The sequence below is a fragment of the Salvia splendens genome, chromosome 4 (assembly GCF_004379255.2).
Source record: "Salvia splendens isolate huo1 chromosome 4, SspV2, whole genome shotgun sequence".
Classification (NCBI taxonomy): domain Eukaryota; kingdom Viridiplantae; phylum Streptophyta; class Magnoliopsida; order Lamiales; family Lamiaceae; genus Salvia; species Salvia splendens.
The window spans coordinates 32437714-32458487 of record NC_056035.1 but is presented as its reverse complement, the minus strand read 5'-3'; the positions used below and the strand labels follow the sequence as shown (position 1 = coordinate 32458487).

General features: G+C 34.9%; 1 protein-coding gene across 2 annotated transcripts; it reads left to right on the top strand.

Moving 5' to 3' along the window:
* The first annotated feature begins 14248 nt into the window (after positions 1 to 14248).
* On the top strand, positions 14249 to 16749 carry LOC121799490 (regulatory protein NPR5-like). 2 transcript variants are annotated; one of them, XM_042198879.1, is made up of 3 exons: positions 14249 to 14924; positions 15447 to 16393; positions 16565 to 16749. In XM_042198879.1, the coding sequence occupies exons 1-2, from the start codon at positions 14469 to 14471 to the stop codon at positions 16365 to 16367; spliced, it is 1377 nt and encodes a 458-aa protein (XP_042054813.1). In that variant the 5' UTR covers positions 14249 to 14468; the 3' UTR covers positions 16368 to 16393; positions 16565 to 16749. The 2 variants fall into 2 exon arrangements, with proteins under 2 accessions (XP_042054813.1, XP_042054812.1); XM_042198878.1 differs by having other exon boundaries at positions 15447 to 16749.
* Positions 16750 to 20774: the final 4025 nt, after the last annotated feature.

Here is a 20774-nt window from a genome sequence, read left to right as displayed (position 1 = left end):
TATTAGTTCTTCAATTTTCATTGATAGTCTATGTTCGCCTCATAAAATATTTTTCATTCTTTATTAAAAGTTTAGGCTCATTTCGAGAAGCTTTTGCAAATTTATTTATAATTCAGGTTTATTTCAAGGAGCTCATCAGTGTTTGGTTGATATATTTGACTCATGCTCTGGAGCCACTTTAGTTTTCCTTTGGTAGTTTTTGTTCGTGTTTAGGAGCTCATCAAAACTGCTTTTGCTCATATTTAGGAGCCAATCATTGACAGTTTAAGCTCGTGTCTAGGAGCATTTCTTTTTTTCATCGGCAATTTTTGCTCTTTTCAACGAGCTTCCAGTTGTTTTTATAATCTACTCCCTCCGTCCCGGATAATTCGTCTCACTTTGACAGGGCACAAGTTTTAAGAAATGTAATGAAAAATGAGTTGAAAAAAGTTAGTGGAATGTGAGTCCTACTTTTATATATTAGTTTTATAATAAAATGTGAGTATGAATGAGTTAGTGGAATATGAAGTCCACTACAAAAAATGGTAAAAAGTTAAATGGGACAAATTATGTGGGACGGACCGAAATGAAAAAATGAAACAAATTATCCGGGACGGATGGAGTATTTTTTTTGGATGGTTAAACTCAATTAAGTGTGGGTATTATAACGCACGAACCAAAGATTAATTATAAATTATTAACTGTCCTAAGAGCATCCACAATAGCGGACTAGCCAGCACCCTAGCCACCAACTTGCGGCTAGGGAGCTCGGCTAGTCCGCTATAGCAGTAGGCTAGCCGAGAGGACGAAAAATCCGCCCTAGAGCTAGGGCATGGACGAGCACGACTAGCCGATCGCTAGACCACTATTTGCGCGGCGAGCGTCGGCTACTCGGATTTTTTTTAATATTTTCAATAAAATACCCTATTCCCATTTCATTTTTTTCTATGTATTTTTCTTCCAATTCATTTCGTTGTTGTTGTTTTTGATGTTTTTGTTTTCTCGGTAGGGCTAGGGCATTGGCTAGACTGTTAGAAGAGCATGATGATGTGGCAGGAGAAGTTATAGACTGAGCTATTGCTGGATTGTTGATAGGGTAAAACTATTGTGAATGCTCTAATTAATACCATAATAGAAAATAAAATGCGAAAATAAAATACTATACAAAAAAAACAACTAGAAAAATCATAAAAACTACATGGGGATGTTACCTTGTGTCGTTAAATTTATTACTACTACTGTACATCATGATTTATTGTGGATGCGTATAAAGTTAGCTAGTTCGAGGAAATTAACATGGAAATTTTTTACATATTTTAATAAGAATGCTAATGCTGAAAATGTGAAAGTATATTGAATGGAGGGTGTTTAAGCTCTCCCAGCTCCCCTTCTGTAAATAGTGCACAATATTAATGAATGCACCATAAATTCGAGTAACAGACATTGGAAATTCAAGAGAATTATGCAGACAATTTAATTTGTCGACTTCTTAAAAAGCCTGCAGTTGATGTTAGGTTAATTTAAGTCACTCGCAGCATTTGACAGTAACATAGTTTCGTGAAGAGTACATGCATGTTGTTGTCTGAACCTATAGTTTACTCACCAAATATTTAATAATTGGGCCACAAATATTTGTTGTGACTTCTATTTGACTGATTTAGAGGCTAGACAGATCATATTATTTCTGCAGATAAAGTGATAAATAATTAAAATAATAAATGATCCATCAGCAAATGTTTTCCGGGCACTGATTACTACAACTCGCTAATAACCTACCCACACACTCAACAAACACACTAATCTAAAACTCAGGTTGAAATTTTGTATTTATACATTATAAGTTAATAACGTCATATATAAATCCCAAATCACAATGGTATTATAGATTTCATAAAAACTAGTAACTTTATCAACTTTTCTATCAAACAAGAGCCTTCTCATCCATAAAAGGACAAACCCCAAGAGATAAAAAGCTGTAGGTATCTTCACAAGTAATCGAAAAACATTAAATCTATTGACTATTCGGTAGAGACAATGTTATAATTGAGTCATTCCACTCCTTATAATACCCTTTTATGGGCGGAGTTAATCCACTCATTTATAGAAGAGTCAAGATCATTATTTTATTACTTTGGGACAATAAAGGGTTTCGATCAGTATGCCCCTACGATGTGTGGGTCGGAATGATCATTGCACTTCCACACTTGCAACAAAGAAACTAATTACTGACTTGTGTATATTATGATATCATGTTAGCAAATGAGTCACTTACCCTCTTATAAGGCTTTTTAAGATAGTGAATGACTCATTTCTACTGATAGCATATATTAACAATATGGTAGGATTTGAAAAGAATTCTCTCTTTACTTACTTTTTAATTAAAAAAATGAACTGAATTATATATCATGCAATGAAAATCCCATGGACAACCCATATATTGTCCAATTTGGAGGAGCTTGAACCAATAAAAATACTACTACTATATATTTTAACTAGATATTGGATTCTTCTCCTCCCTAGAGATGTGTTGAAATTATATTTGTAAGGTACGTGTGTTGGATTGCTGTAGAGATGTAGATATGCATGTAAAAAAGTGCAAATGTAGGATAGTAAATGATAGCATTGACAAAAACATAGGAGTGGGAAAATTGATAGAGAGGAAGCTAATCTGTATAACTGTAGTTGAAGGAGCAGTAGTAAAGAAAGATGGGTGAATGCCAATTCAAAGGCAAAAAGAATGAAGAGCCACCAAACAACTGCTTCACTAAATGAATTCATCACATCACCATCATCTATTTATTAGTACTACTACTACTACTACTATCAAATTTCAGTTCAACGGACTAGTTTTAATAATTTATTATTGTTGTTAATTTTTGTTCAATTTGAAAATAAATAAATAAAAGTGGTGCAGTACGTGAAAATCAGTGCATGGTGATGGAAAAAACATTTAACAGCGAAAACTGCTACTTGAAAGGCAGTACAAATGTGGTGTGGGGAATAGAGGGATCCTGGATTCATACACGTGTCAGGCGATCTGAGGTGTAGGTGGTTCCTTTTTTTAGATAGAGTGAGTGAGTGATAAGGAGAGGTCACGGTCAATAGTCATTATCATATCCTTCACATGCATTTATGGAGTTGTCAAATCAAACGCGATAAAAATAAAATTTATAAAAAAAGAAGAAGAAAAAGAGTATACTCCTACTACACAACACAAGCAAGTTAGCCCGACTTCCGTTATTTGTCTGGCTACCCTAACCTAACCTAACCCCTAAACCGTGTGCAGCTGCTCCTTGACCGGTCACCAACCCTACTTTTTTGGATAAGACAACAACATCAACCTTTACAGTTTTAGGCCATCCACAACGCTGTTTTTATACCGTTCCTAAACCGTTCCTTAAACTACTATTTGCGGGCCCCACTGTACTTTTTAACTCCATTTCTTAACTAAGGAACGGAACCTGCAACCCTCCGTTCCTTATCCGTTCCTTAACCGTTCCTTAAATTACTATTCATTCAATTTCATTTTTTATTTTTATTTTCAACTCAATTCAATTAACACAAACACACTTCATTAAACATTACTAATTGGAATAACAAAATTATAAAGAAGAATAATAAAACATTAAACATTACTAATTGGAATAACACATTACTCAATTCAATTAACCCAAACACACTTCATTAATTAAACATTACTAATTGGAATTAGGGGTGGGTCGGTACGGTATACCGTACCGACCATGCCATACCGCATACCATACCGGAAATTACGGTATGACAAAATTTCATACCGATACCATACCGAATTTTCGGTATACCGGAATTCCGGTATACCGAAAATTCAGTATGATAATTTTTTATACCGTTACCATACCGTTATTGCGGTATACCGTAATAACGGTATGGTAACGGTAACGGTATACCGGAAATAATTACTAATATAATAAAATTAATTTTTAGATAATCTTATTATTATCATTATCATTATTATTATTATTATTAATTCTTTTTATAATTTAATAATGTATAACCTGGGTATAATATTCATAAAATTACTATGCAATGAAGAAATAAAACAAGAGCTACACTATATAATTATTAATATACTTAGTTTAATCTATACGTATATAATCTTTCATATTGTTATTTTAATTTATAGTTTCAACTAACAAAACTGAAGTTATTCTTACACTTTTATTTGTCTAGATTATTTTTGCATATATATTGTATATATTTGAGAAAACCAATAATTTGCGTGTGAGATGATCGAAAATAATTGCAAAATATGATTACAAATTAAAATATACAAGTATTAAATATTTTTATACTACTCCTATACATGGAATGTACATAAACTATTCATATAATTTAATTGTGTGTGGTTATATAGATTGTTCCAATAGTTTATTCATCCTTCAATTTAAGTAGTAGTATATAAAATACGATAACATACAATGAATTAAACACTAATTAAACGATTTGATTCATTTTCAGCTGCACATATTTTTAATTGAAATTTTATGAAATGGGACGAAGAATAAAACAATTTTTAATTACTTTGTATATTTGGAATATGACATTACACAAAGAATCATATACTAAATGGTGTGAGTTAATACAAATTCTTTCAAATGTGCTTTGTTGAAACATATTCTCGAATCCCGATATCGTATTTCCAATCTTCTTTCGGTGTTATGTGTTATTGTGTTTATTATATTTAATAGGATGAGTTGATAAAAAAATAATTGTGAATTTGTTTGAATAAATTATCATTTGAATGTTTAATTTATTGTATTAATCAATGTATTAATTTTTTAAATATAATATATATATATATATAAATGTAATATATATATATATATATTACAACATATTTAATATTAATATATATATATAATAATCTATCGGTATACCGGTATACCGCGGTATACCGAATATTCGGTATATACCGCAGATTCGGTATACCGCGGTATACCGGTATACCGAATATTCGGTATATACCGAAGATTCGGTATACCGCAGTATAGCGGTATACCGTGCCGAAACACTACGGTACGGTATCATACCGTACCGGAAACTGCGGTATACCGAAAAATCGGTATTTTCGGTATTTTCCGGTACGGTAAGTCCGGTATTTCGGTATTTCGGTATAATTTCCCACCCCTAATTGGAATAACAAAACATTATTAAAAACCAAACCCTTCTTCTTCTTCCTCAACCTCCTCCACCACTGCGCTGCCCACCCCGACGCCACCCCCCTCCTCACCTTCAAATCCACCGCCGACCCCTCCAACTCCCTCCTCCGCACGACGCAGTGGGCGTCACGCACACGCAGGGGCGAGCCACGTCGCGAAGCGCGTGGCGAACGACATGGGAACGACACGCCGACGGAACGCAGCGCCGCAACGACATGTGAGATTATTTTAGTTATATGGGGTTAGCTATGACTAATTATCTCATAATTATCCATTATGATTGAGTTGTGGGATTGAATCTCATGAACCAAACACACTATATATTTAATCTTGAGATACAATCTTACAAACCGAATACCTCTTAATAGTTTAGTGTTTATTTGGATTGTACGTTAGAGATAGAGTAGCAAGGAGTCCAAGTCCAACCCATTGTCGCATACTAGACCTAACGTTAGATTTTGGGACACTCTACTTTTGGGAGCTAGGGTTCGATGTAACACGCATTTTGGTGATATATATGGGATGAGGGCTAACCCCTCCATCGTGACAGTGTTTTGATTTTTTTTTAAAGAAAAGCAATAAGCTATATATCTAGAAGTATAAGAAAGATTTGTATTAACAAAGACTGAAAACCCTCATAATTAATGTTTTATTGTCCAGCTAATTATTGATATTCAGAATCTACCTATTTTTCGTGGGTGTCTTTTTCATTTGTGTGTGTGTAATTAATTACATAACAAAGTAAAGGTAAAGCAAAAGACTGAAGACACGAAATTGTTATTTTTTCCATAGCCAAAGTCTATTTGCTATATTTATCTCTCTCTCTCTCCACCCAAGTTATAATAATCTTTTGTTTAAAGCCACAAACCCAAAAGTATGTAAAATGACGTCCACATCGAAAAGATGAAGAAAATAACAATGTGTGATTTTGTGCATAAATTAATCTACTACCAGATTCGTAATACATTTCCACCCAGTATAAAATTTCAACTTTCCTTTTCCCAATTAGGAAACTATAGGCGACCAAGTTAATTAAATATCAATACATTTAATTAAACTATGCATCACAGAAATGATTGCAGACCCTACATATATATGACAACTTGAGGTTCACAACTTAACTTTAATTTATATTATTCCTATCTACAAATGCAAATATCACAATACGACTTGCCTCTTAGTAATACTAGATAGGATATTAATGAGAAATCAATGACAAATTGTGCTACTGTAATTTGTTTCATTATATTTTTTATAATTTTTTATTAATGTAGACCCTTATACTAATTTATTTATAATTTTTTATTAAATGTAGAACCTTATAATAATTTATTTTGTTTTATTAGATCATTTTTTAAATTTTTTGTTTCATTAACTTCTTATCTTCATGCATTTTTATTTATGAGATATATAATCTAAATAATCTTTTTATATTAATTAAATTTATTTATTTTTCTTTTTTTATTATTTTGAAAGTAATCCAATTACAGTATTGATTCAATAATTATTTAAAAAATGATAAATATATAAGTTGATAACAAGAATATCTATAAAATTTTACTAATATTTTCAGTGATTTTTGAGTTGATACTGCAATCAAATTAGTTTAAAAATAAATATGAGAAAAAAGAATAAATAAGTAACACAAGAAAAATTAATGAAACTATGAAATTCGTTAAATACATATCCAACCAATGAAAACTTCTTAAATCAAAATACATTAGTATAATAATCTAATGAAACAAGAGAATGTAAAAGAATTTAATGAAACAACATGCTAACTCATCAATGTTAACTTAATGAAACATAATGTTAACTTTTCTTAAATTGCTAGCTCAACTAACGCAGTGTATTAAAATGTCAATACGATCACGTTAACATATCAACACAAATTTGTGTTGACATTTTAAATACCAACGTCAACATAGTGCATTAAAATACCAACAAGTTTATGCTGACATCTCAATGTCATCATGTTGACATTTTTAATACATTGCATTGATAAGTTAGCATAGTTAACAACTTAAGAAAGTTAGCAACGGATATAATGGAGCATAAAGAATACTCCCTCCGTCAGCGAATAGGAGTCCCGTTTTTCCATTTTTGTCCGTCCGCCAATAGGAGTGTCGGGTCATTTTTTACCATAAATGGTAATAGGGTCCCACCTGCCACTAACTCATTTCACTCACATTTTTTTTTAAAATTAATATATACTAGTGGGAAACATATTCCACTAACCTTTTTCCACTCACTTTTATTAATATTTCTTAAAACCCGTGCCGCGAAGAAATGGAACTCTTAATAGCGGATGGAGGGAGTACAAGCTAATTTTATATTCGAGTAGACGACATGCTCAACAGATTTTTATGTTTGAATAGAAGACACCCAATTATTATTTTACTTTAATACTGTAGCCTAAAGATGTAATCTGGCCATTATTCTTTTGCGTTTGAGAATTAATGGATAACAACGTTGGATATGTTTTCTTGTTTTGTTATTGTAGTTTATATTTGAGTTAATTTTCACACTCATACCATCTATAAATTAGATATTTTTGTGGGGAGTATATTAACAAGCCCAATACTCACTCTAATTCTATGAGTAATTAATTGCAATTGATTGTCACCTCACCTCAATCGACTTATATGCGTGTAGAAATATTAAAAAATGTCACCTCACCATATTTGACTTATTTGTGCAGCAATATTAATGTCATGCAATCCTGGGCCAATAGATTTGGTGATCCAATTAGTCTCATATCAAATAATTATCACCATGACCATCTACAATGAAATTGTCAAACCCCATTGTGACAGTGTATGGGGACATCATTTCATCAAGTCAAACCTGGTCGACCTTCTATTTAAATGTGCTGCATATAGACATAAGGGCACTGCCGCCGGCGTTCCGCGTGCCGTTCCGCCGGAACGGTTTCGCCGCGGAACGCGTTGCGGCGCACCATTCCGCTCCCATTCCGTTCCCATTCCGTTCCGCGTGCCGACGGCACGGAACGCGGCACGGCTTCTGGGGCGACGTGGCGCTCCCCGCTTCGTGCGTGCTTCCCACTCGCCGGTCCGCGAGTGGGACACGTCAGCGATGACGCAATAATTAAATTTTTTTTTAAAAAATATATTTTAAAAAAAAAAAATTTAAACGGTCATATTACCGTTTTTTTAACTTTTTTTTAATTTTTTTTATTTTTATTTTTATTTTCTTATTCTATAAATACACCTAATTTATTACATTTCACACACAACTACACATCTACTCTTCCTAAACCAACATCAATTCCTCTCCAATTTTCTATTTCAATCTTCTTCACAAAATGTCCGGCGACGGGAATTACGACGGTGGCGGCTCCGGTGGGTGGGATCTCAACGCGTTCGGCGATTGGGAGACCATGTACAACACACTTGGTGGTTCCGGGTCGTCGACGCCGGGCACCCAGGGGTCGGCGACGCCGGGTGGGTACCAACCACCCACTTTCGATGTGGATGCCTACGCTCGACCACCCGGCTCGTGGCTTTCTCAGGGTTTGTCCCAGATTCGGGAGGATATCCCCGTTGAACCCACCCAGGGAGGAAGCCGAGGCGGTGGAAGCTCTAGGGCTGCGTCTGAGGCACTAGAGGAGGAGGAGGAGGAGGAACTGGAGGATCTGGTCCGGCATTCGTACAACAACGAAGAAACTAAGGCGGTGTACACCGCCTGGCTCACCGTCTCGTACGATCCCATCGTCGGGAACCAACAAGCCGCCAAGTGCTTCTGGGAAAAGGTCCGTGATGTCTACCTCCAGACTAAGCCGAAAGGGGCCCGGAAGCGCAAATATACAATGCTCCGTGCTCACTCTGGCCGAGTAGACGCACAGGTCAAAAAATTTTGCGGCATCTACTCGGCCGAAGCGGCGAACTACCAAAGCAGAGCTTCGGGCGCCGACATTCTGAGGGCGGCTTTGCGCGTCTTCTACCAGGACACCGGTCTACAGTTCAAATATGTTGATATTTGGCAGCTCGTCAAGGACGAGGAAAGGTGGGCCGGCGGTGTCCGCTAGAAAGTGTATACTTTTATTGGACGCACTAAAAATGAAAGAGTGAATACTCATGTGAGATGGAGATAGTATAATATTATAAAATTATTTGAAGATTAATTTTGCTAGTATATAATATTTTTCCACTTTCTTTCGATACAAAACATTTTTGTTTGTAAAACAATTCTTATTAACTTCTTTTTTCATGAATTTATTTGAAGTATCCTTTCATTTCAAAAAATAATTTGTATGTTTTTTTAAATTTTTATCTTGTATATACATTGTATTTTATTTCATTTTCTTCAACTATTTTAATATTTGTGACTTGGATATAATTTGAAGCTTGTGATTTCAAATATTTTCTGTATAGTATATAACACATAGAGAAATATACAAAGAAATGTCAATAATCAATATATGATCATTTAGTACAACTATCAAAATTACATGAATGAACATTTAATTATCCAATATAGTATATATTTTGAATACATAATTAATAATACACTTGAAGAATGTATCACGAGTGCGACAACCTTCTATAATCGAATTACCTCTATTATGTTATCATTTGATGCACTGTAGAATATTACGACAAAATATTAATCCTAAAATAATTATATGAGTTTAAAAGTATAGGGGTTTATTATATAATACACTATACCGATTTATCTGGTAGTCATACAGTTAAAGCATATGTCGTATATTGGTTGTTATGAGTTGCTATCATCGGACCATCCCTATTATGATACTCCATCCATTCTGTGGTAGTAGAGATGTATAATGTATTAAATAAATAGATAATAAAGTAGGAGAAAAGGAAAAGTAGAGAGAATAAAGTGAGAGTGAGAATAAAGAGTTAGAAAATGTATAATTTTTTGTTTAAAGGGGAGTATTATTTAACGCACTACAAAAATAATTATGAAATTAATATGAGAAATTCAATGAAGTAATGAAATTATAGTGATTTATCATATAATTTCAACTTTTCATGATCTTATCAATTTGTGCAGCACAAGCTATACATTAGAAATTTTAGAATATTATTACAAAATAATATATTGAAGAAGTTTAAATGAAATATTTTTTTTGCAAATGAACATTTTTTCTCTTTAGAAATGTCCCAATATGCACTATAATATTTGCGATATTAAAGTTAGGAATTAAAAATAAAATATCAGTAATTTTGTAAATATATATGGCATAATACGAGAGAAATTTCAATTAAAATATTATTTTTACCAATTTATACTTTGTAAAAAAAGTTAATTTATTTATCTTCATATCATTGTAATAGTTTGAATATAATGAACAAAAAAAACTTATTCCATTATAATACTGTGAACGATTATTTCATCTAAAATTCTATTGTGAATCTTTTAATAACAGTGAATATTTTAAAGAATAAAATCAATTATATATTTTTTAAATAATATAAATTATTAAAAAATTGTAATACTCCCTTTGTTTTTTCATAGTTGAGTCGTTTTAATGATGCTAGAATTATAAATAGGGTCAAATGAATCATAGGAGTATAATTTTTGTTAATTTATTTTTATTTTAAAATCATAGCTCTGTCATTAGTGATATTGTACTATTGTTCTTTAATAATTAATTATCATGCTTCAAACTCTTTGTTAAGCATCATTTACGACCTTTATAGGCGTCAGCATCATTGAAGACTTAATATTATCTCAATGATAGATCGACTATCATCGGAGGAGGAACGAAACCATTATTAATATTTATTTTAAAATAATAAGACCGTTACTGAAAATATGCCTAAACTAAATACCTTATATATTTCTATCCTAAAATAATACATATTCGCTTCTTAGAGTTGACTAGCCGACGATTCTATTCTGTTGACAAAAGTTACAATATAATAATAGGACTCCATTCGTTCCGTAATAGGAGTCTTATTTTGTTATGACACGGATTTTAAGAAATATAAAGAGAAGTGAGTTGAATAAATTAGTAGAATATGTGTTCACTGTATATATTATTTTTATAATAAAATGTGAGTGAAATAAGTTGGTGAAATATGTGGACAACTTATCATTTATAGTAAAGTAAAATATGACTCTTATTGTGGGACGAACTGAAATGACAAAACAATACTCTTATCATAGGACGGAGGCAGTAATAAAATACAGATACTTCTTTTATGCAAGAATTTTTTTATTACCATAGTATTAAGTTAAATCAAATAATTGGATGTCCGAATAATCTTGGAATATGACATGAGCTAATTAAATACCTCATTTTTTTAGGGTAAATTAAAAGAAATACATAATTTCTCTAACATCAATAGGGAGAATTCTCATATCATGTCATTAGCAAATTAAGTAGCTAAAAGTAATTTCAATTTCCTTGCAGTTTCATTTTGTTGCTTTTAATACTGACATGTTCTAAAATTAGTTCCGACTCAAATTTCATACACGAATTAACATGTACAAATTGCCGATACATATATAATGAATGAAAGCAAAAATTTATAATTGATTGACCTCCATAATGAATGAATTAATGCACAAAACCATCGGTTCGAATTTCAATAAACGAGAAAGTTTTTATATATTCTTAATAAAACTAAATTAATGACAAATTTCATAAAAGGAAGGCTATCGACGGAGTATTTAAGAAATATAAAAGGAAAGCCAGTGATAAACTCCAAGAAACTAACTTAAAACATGCTTAGACCTAATTAATACTTCTTGTTCAATAAGAGTTATGTTTTGTCATTTCAGCCTGTCATACAACAAGAGTCATATTTCACTTTTACCATAAATGGTAAGTATGCTACACATTCTACCAACTTATTTCACTCTATTTTATTATAAAATCAATATATATAAATGTGACTCATATTCCACTAACTTATTAACTCTCTTTTCTTTACATTTCTTAACACACATGTCATAATTAAATAGGACTCCTATTACGGGAAGGTGGGAGTATACTTGTGTCTTATGTTTCCATATATTAAAAAAACAAATAGTAGTATGAGTATATTTTAATGTGTAATTAGGCCCGAAATGAAGGGCCAAGCATATAATTGTTAGAGCATCCGCAGCGGTGCTCGCTGGGACAGACGGCGTCCGTGCCGCTGAGCAGGCTACGTGGCGTGTTTCTATTGGCGAACGGATTATAGGTTGGAAATTCATTTTTTTAAAATTGAAAATAATATCAAAAATTAAAAAAAATATTTTCAGATTCCCAAAAATATGGCCGTTTTATTACCGTTTTCTGAAATTTTTTTGATTTTTTTATAATTTTTTGATTCCCAAAATCATCTATAAATACACACATTCATCATCCATTTTTCACATCAAATCATCTCCTATTCATCTCTCATTCATATTTTTTCATGCCACTCATCTACATCTTCCTCTCTCACTCAAACCCTCTCAAATGGATTTCACTGATATCATGGCGGAAGCGGAGCGTGAAGAACAAGAATACTATGAACAATATCGTGCCGCCTATGAAGCCTATGTCGCCGCGACTACCCCCGCCCCTCCTCCTCGACCAACTAGATCAATTCGCCGCTACATCCCTTGTGACCGGGAGGGAGCCAACGAAAGGCTCGTTGCGACTATTTTTCCGACCAGTCGCGGTTTCCGGAAGATTACTTTCGGCCCCGTTTTCGCATGCCAAAACGGTTGTTTATGCGTATTGTCAACACATTGTCCGCCCGTCTTGAATACTTTCAATCAAGTAGAGACGCAACCGATCGGCAAAGTCTCTCGGCGTTGTAGAAGTGTACTTGTGCCATCCGACAACTTGCTACTGGGAAAACAGCTGACCTCTTCGATGAGTATTTGTATGTTGGTGAGTCAACTAGAATCCTATGCCTTAAAAATTTTTGCGACGGCGTTCGTTCTGCTTTCGGTGAGGAATTCCTTCGGGCACCCACCACCGATGATTGTCAACGGTTGCTTCGTCTTCACGAAACAGTCCACGGTTTTTCCGGTATGCTTGGCAGCATTGACTGCATGCATTGGAAGTGGAAGAATTGTCCGACTGCTTGGAGGGGGCAACACTTAAGCGGCCACAAAGGCGGTGGCCCAACACTTATCCTTGAAGCGGTCGCCGACTACCGCCTATGGATTTGGCATGCATATTTCGGTATTGCCGGATCCAACAACGACTTGAACATGCTCTATTCTTCACCACTCTTCAATGATATTTTGAATGGTGTAGCACCGGCCATCGATTTCACCGTCAACGGAAATACATACCACATGGGTCACTATCTCGCCGATGGTATCTACCCAAGGTGGTCGACTTTCGTGAAGACGTTCAGCAATCCGCAAGACCCGAGACGGGTTCTTTTTGCGCAGCGTCAAGAGTCTGCTCGGAAAGAAGTCGAAATAGCTTTTGGGGTCCTTCAAGGCCGATTCAACATTGTGAAGGCCCCGTCTCGGCTGTAGTACGTTAAGAATATTGTCGACATCATGTGCACGTGTATTATCTTGCACAACATGGTTATAGCTGACGAAGGACCGAGGGTGGCTAACTTTTACGACGAGGATGAAGCCGGAAGCTCAACCGCGAGGTATCCCCCACGCCGAGGTGTGTATGCGACGGTGGGCGAGAGGATCGAAACAAGAAACACAATGCGCGATACCCGAACCCACACTGAGCTACAAGAAGACCTAATCAAACACATTTGAGCGAAATTTGGCCACGAGTAGTGGTTTTTTAAATTTTATAAATTTAATTATGCAATTTTTAAATTTTAGGATTTTAATTATGTAATTTTTAATTTTTTTTAATTTGTAATAGTATTCCGGGTATTTGTAATGCATTTTAATATTTTGAAAATGTTTTTATTTAAATTGAATAATAGAATGGTGGGACCTTTGAGCATGTCCTTGCAAAAAACCATGGATGTAGGTGTTGTGCTCTTGCATAAGAGTATGAAGTAAAAAATTAATAAAAGTGGATCCGGACCCACATCTGTGCTCTTCAGCAAGAGCACGGATTGGGATGCTTTTATAATCCAAAAAAAAGTGAAGAATATTAATCTGAGCCGCCCAAAGTAGCCATTTGTATTACTACTCACATCATAGTCTCTCTCTAGAAATATCTCACCACATAGGTAGAGTGTAATAGAGAAAGAAATAAGCACAGCACAGTAGATCATCAACAGAGTTGAATTGGAGAAGAGGAATCATTAACTAAAACAATCCCCCTCGATCCATCTCCCTCAGATACATACATATACACATCAATCTGCAGAGAAAATCGCAAAAAAAACAATGAGCCCAGAAGAGTCGTTAAGATCTCTCTCTCTAGACTACCTGAACCTCTTGATCAACGGCCAGGCCTTCAGCGACGTCACCTTCAGCGTCGAGGGGCGTATGGTCCACGCGCACCGTTGCATTCTGGCCGCCCGGAGCCTCTTCTTCCGCAAGTTCTTCTGCGGGCCCGATTCCCAGGACCCGCTCCGGATGGGCCCCGGCCCAGCCTCTCCGCGCGGCCCTGGGCCTGCTGTCATACCGGTGAACTCCGTCGGGTATGAGGTTTTCCTCCTCATGCTTCAGTTCTTGTACAGCGGCCAGGTCTCGATTGTACCTCAGAAACACGAGCCGCGCCCCAATTGCGGCGAGCGCGCCTGCTGGCACACGCATTGCACTTCCGCCGTCGATCTCGCTCTCGACACCCTCGCCGCCGCTAGATCTTTCGGCGTCGAGCAGCTCGCTTTGCTTACCCAGGTTTTCATTTTTCTTTTTTTTTTTCTTTTTAATAGAGAATATATTTATTGGTTGCACTGTTTATCAGCAGTGTTGAAATTTTTGAATGCGGTAGCTGGTAATTGTCGTGGGCGTTGGAAATTGGATCCTTGAAATAAAATTTAGTGATGGGAGAAGAATTTCTCTTATTTCTTGCTCAAATCATGATTGAATTAATTGCGATCCTCAAATCTACTGCTTTCGGAAGAATCAACGTTTAATGAATTCGTTCTTTTTTATCGTTCAAAATCCTTTTTTTTTCTTGATTTCATGTGCTATTGTTGAATGGATTTCGCCCAACTTTCTGATCCTGCGCTGCAAAGTTTCTACATTTGGCTCTCTCTATCTCTAGTCTTGTCTCTCCACAGTGATCACATTAATTATTCATTTCTCCCCACACAACCTAGCTTTTCCCCATTTGGTTTTATAATTAGAAAGCAAACCAAAACCTTTAATGCCAATATTGAAATCTAACTAGATAATTAAATTATTTTCTAAATTCAGAAACAATTGGCTAGCATGGTGGAGAAGGCCTCGATTGAGGATGTCATGAAGGTCCTAATCGCTTCTAGAAAGCAAGAAATGCACCAGCTATGGACCACCTGCTCCCACCTCGTCGGCAAATCCGGCCTCCCACCGGAGGTCCTGGCGAAGCACCTCCCCATCGACGTGGTAGCCAAGATCGAGGAGCTCCGGCCCAAATCCTCGCTGGCGCGGCGCTCCCTAATGCCGCACCAGCACCAGCACCACCAGCACGAGCTCGGGGAGCACCTCGACGACCAGAAGATCCGCCGCATGCGCCGCGCGCTCGACTCGTCCGACGTGGAGCTCGTGAAGCTGATGGTGATGGGAGAAGGCCTCAATCTGGACGAGGCATTGGCCTTGCACTACGCGGTCGAGAATTGCAGCCGCGAGGTCGTCAAGGCGTTACTGGAGCTCGGCGCTGCCGATGTCAATTACCCGGCGGGGCCCGCCGGGAAGACGCCGCTGCACGTGGCAGCCGACATGGTGTCGCCGGACATGGTGGCTGTGCTGCTGGACCATCACGCCGACCCCAATGTGAGGACAGTCGACGGGATCACTCCCCTCGACGTCCTCAGAACCCTAACATCGGATTTTCTCTTCAAGGGGGCCGTCCCGGGGCTCACGCACATCGAGCCGAACAAGCTCAGGCTGTGCCTGGAGCTTGTTCAGTCGGCCGCGATGGTCATGTCGCGGGAGGAGGGGAATGTGGAGGCCGGGACGGGGGCGTCGGCCTCCATATACCCTCCCATGAGTGGGCGTGATCAGAATCTTGATTCGAGAATGGTGTATTTGAAGATGAGTGAAGGGGAGGAGACAAGCAGCCATGGAAGCCAAAGGGAAGCAGCTATCAATAGACATGATGCTTCAATGTATCAGCATCAGCATCAGCATCAGTACTGAAAACAATCCTATTTCTCTCACTTGGGGTATGTATGCTCTTGTCTTTTGTTTCCAATATATGACTAATTAGTTGAATGAAATCAATTGCTTTCTCTTTCTCATTTCATGGGATGAGGTTTTAGTTGAGTAGAAATGTGGATTTTGTCTGCCGTGTCTGTCACTTCTGTTTTTTATTTTCTTTGATGAATTGGATTTAGGCATTAACATGATATACAATGATAAGAAGTTGAGAGATGGGGACAAGTTCAGTACCAGTATCCAAGTTCTTTGCTGTGATGGATGGAGGACACAGGTCAATCTTTTCAATCTGTCAATCCATTTTGTTTCATGGCTACATTTTCAATCAAATAAATTTAATTAAATAATATACACACATTATCTATACCAATATCATCTAAGTTATTCCCCAATCAATCATTGTTTAGAAACTGATACTATATTATTTAATTGTAGCTAACCTTACCCTCAATTAATTCTTGTTTATATACGAATTTATTCTTTTTTATTCCAATGCATATTATAATCATAATAAATTTTTTTGGTTTCTAGTAGTGATGGTGGGGTATTGGTCTTTTGGGACTTTGTTGGGGCATTAGACTTTGTTTAAAACAAATTAATAATTAGAAAGGAGAAAAACAAAAGAGCGGAATTTTTTATGAGGGAGGTGAGCTGTCTCTTCCTTTTCTCACTTCTTCTATGTATGATTTAATAATTATGCATATATATATATTACAATTTGTGTGAGTGTGTACACATATATTATAATGCATTTATATTGGGTGATGAGAGGTTTGATTGGATTTTTTGTGGATTTTAAGAGGGGGCATCATTTAGCTTTAGACAAATTGATTGGTTGTCTAGCATGAATGCAACATTGAGTGTGACATAACAAAGCAATTTATTTTAGTTGATAAATCGTGATTTTGGATTCCTTCCATATTTGATCCTCTTTTTGTCTCCACTTTGACTTGTTTGGGGCTCAGCCAAAAATTGGAAATTCTTTCATGAAACCCTAGATATATATTTCAAGATTTTTTGCCTTAGAATAATTGTTGATTTTAACTAATAAATCAGCACTAAGCTTATTACTAGAGACTTGTTTCACAAACAACTTATTGCATCGGTATAAATTGAAGTTTGGAATAAAAATACGAGGTAATATTGAATTATCATTGAATTTCGAATATCGTATTAATTCTTGTTACCCCTAAATGAATTTGCTCTTGATCTAGTTTGTTTATGTTTAGGATTGATGTTGACCAGGGCAAAATTATAGAGCTTTTTCATGCATTCTGGCATAATCTAGCATTTTTCTTTGATATAATCATATTCTACACGTTTGATTGTTTGAACGACCCCTAAATATTGTCTTTTGAATTAATTTAGTAAAGAGATTATAATGATGGGAGAAACAATTAAACATCCTCCGTTTCTCACTTATTCCATGATTAATTATTTTTCAAATACTGTTATTTAAGTTTCTTCACTTGACACTAGCTTCTTGAGTTCACAAACAGATATGTTGTTTTATAAGTAAATGATTCTGTTCGTGTTCCGTACGAAAAATAATTCTATTTTGCTTATGCTCCGTTTGGTATTATGGAATTAAGGATGTAAAATTGGAAACCTCAATTTCAAATTCCACATTTGGTACCATAAAATATTTGGATTTGGAATTGAATTACAGATTTAATTCATCTTAATTCTACATTCGAATTTCATATATAAAATAAATATTTGGAATTTCATATAACTATAAAATTAGACACATTCACACCATGCACATTGCACACACACATATATATAGTACACACATATGTGCACACACTCACACAACACAAACACAATGCAATTGTGCGTGCACAATGTGTGATCTATGTATTGTGTGTGTGTGGGTTCAGGGAGTGTGTCTAGAGTGTGTATTATGTGTGTAGTTGCATGGAGTGTGTGTATTGTATGTGTGGCTACATGTAGTGTGTGTGTATCAGTGAGTGTGTGTTTCTTTAATTTCATATCAATTATCTTCATTTTACCGAACAATTAATCTGAAATTGAAAATTCAGTTCCTTCATAATTCAATTCTAATTCCGTATATCAAACAAACCCCTAATTTAAGGATTTTTCTTCTTATTCATTTTTGTGTGTGCGTATGTGTTTAATACAGCTATAGGAAATTGTTGTTTTCTGGTAGTATATGATTATCTTATTATTGTAGGCTGAAATAATATTACCTTGTAAATGTGATACTTAGTCGGTTAGTCCTCTTGTGATATGTGATACTCCAATTTTTAGGAGATATTATACTATGTGTTTACAATTTGAAATTGACATCATTAGATGATGTATTTTTATTCGTAACTAACTGATTGACCCATCCATACATATGGGAGAAACCTCTGAGTTTAAGAAGAGGCATATGTAGGTTTTTTGTTTTCTTAGAAGAGAATAGGATATAGATTCTTAAAATGGAAACTTTTTGCTAGTAATTAGCAAAATTGGTAGAAATGAATAGCCAAAACTGGTTTTTAAAAACATGTAAGTGAAACTCATTTTTAAAAACGCATAACGCCTATGCATTTTTCAAAACAAATTTTGCTTACACGTTTTATACTAAAATTCGAGCAAAGTAAATACTAGTACTACATTATGACATAGTTGCTCAATTGGCTAAGGAAGGCGCTTGTTTTCTTAGGACATGGTTTAAAATCCCTCCTCCACAATTCCTAACCAAATTAATTGTGATGTTTATTTTGCTCGTATTTTAATTTATTTTAAAAAACGAGAAGGTGAAATGCAATAAAAATATATACAAAACAAGTTTTGTCTATGCGTTTTTACCAATTCTACAAATTGAAAAATTCGTCTTACTGGGGAAGTTTTGAAAAATTTGTAAAAAGTAAATAGTACTCCATCCATGTTCGAGGTAGTTCAGTCTTTTTTATTATGAAAAAAACTTCATTCTCTCTATACTCTAATTTTTAAATATCAGCATCTTAAATTTTGTGCTAAAAAATATGTCAACTAACATGGAACAAAGAGAATATATGTGAAGAAATTTGAGTAGGGAATTTGCCCCAAATAGTGATAAGGTTGATCCGCCACAATTCGAGATGGAATATCAAGTTTTTCTTTTTCTATAACTATATTTTTTGTGATAGTTCCACCAATGACGAATTGATTTCTTAATGTGAGCATGAAGATGCAAATATTGTCATTGAGTTTATAATTTTAAATTTAACTGAATATAAAATCATGCAAATGAAAATTTTAAGTAAACTTGTGGTAAATATTACTTAACGTAAAAGTAGTTAAGTATGTAACCAATTATCTACATATATTTACAATTTTTTCTATGTTTTTATCCTTTAAAAAGAGGTATTAAGTTCATGATCCAAGGTTATATATTGCTTTTCCTGAATAAAATAATGAGAGAGAGAGAGAGAGAGTTAGTTTTACAATATTTTGATCACTTCCACTTGATTTATTTGTTTAATGGAATATTTGGATGAAAAGCTTATAGACAGTCCCAGATTAGGCTAAATAAAAAAAAAAGACTAGACTTCGTTCTATCAATAATAATGCTGTTGTGATTTAAATAAATCGTGTAGGCCACACAGACACAATTTTGGTGGAATAATTGCAAGGAAAGGGGCCATCATAATTTAATTTTTTTGACAGGTTTTTCAATATTGGAGATTATGACCGAAACCAAAATAACCTATCTGGTGATTCGTTATATTTTGATGATTTCAACTCGTTTTAAGTTGAGATACTCTATAGCCTTAAGAAATACTATATCACTCTTAATTTATGTATAGAGGTAAATAAAATAATGTAGCTGTATCAGTTTGGACTGACTTATATTATATACTGTATATCAGAACGGCCGAAGCCCGATATTAATAGGCCAATGGCTCAAAATGGCCCAACTATAGCAGTCCCCACAAACAATTTAAAAATATTAGTACGTACTTGTAGAAAAAAAATAATGGGTCACGTAGTCATAATTTGCAAGAATAAAATTAGTTTGAAACAATAACTCATACACGGTTCCAATAATCAGCCGTCTGTTCGAAAACTAGTTCACTAAGATTAATCACATGTAATCAGTTCTTCTGTAATTTTCTAGTGTTACATTCAATTTGTAAGGCAAAATTGCTAAAAATATTATACGCCCTTCTCGTATCCCCATTAAATATCCACTCTTTTTTAGCACAAATTTAGAAATATAAAGGAAAATAAGTTTAAAAAGTTAGTGGAATATGAGTTTCATTTTTACGTAGTACTCTCTCCGTTTCACAACAAGTGTAATACTTTGTTTTTTCAGTCCGTCCCACAATCAGAGTCACATTTCACTTTTACCATAAATGGTAAATAGGTTTCACGTTCCACTGATTCACTTTATTT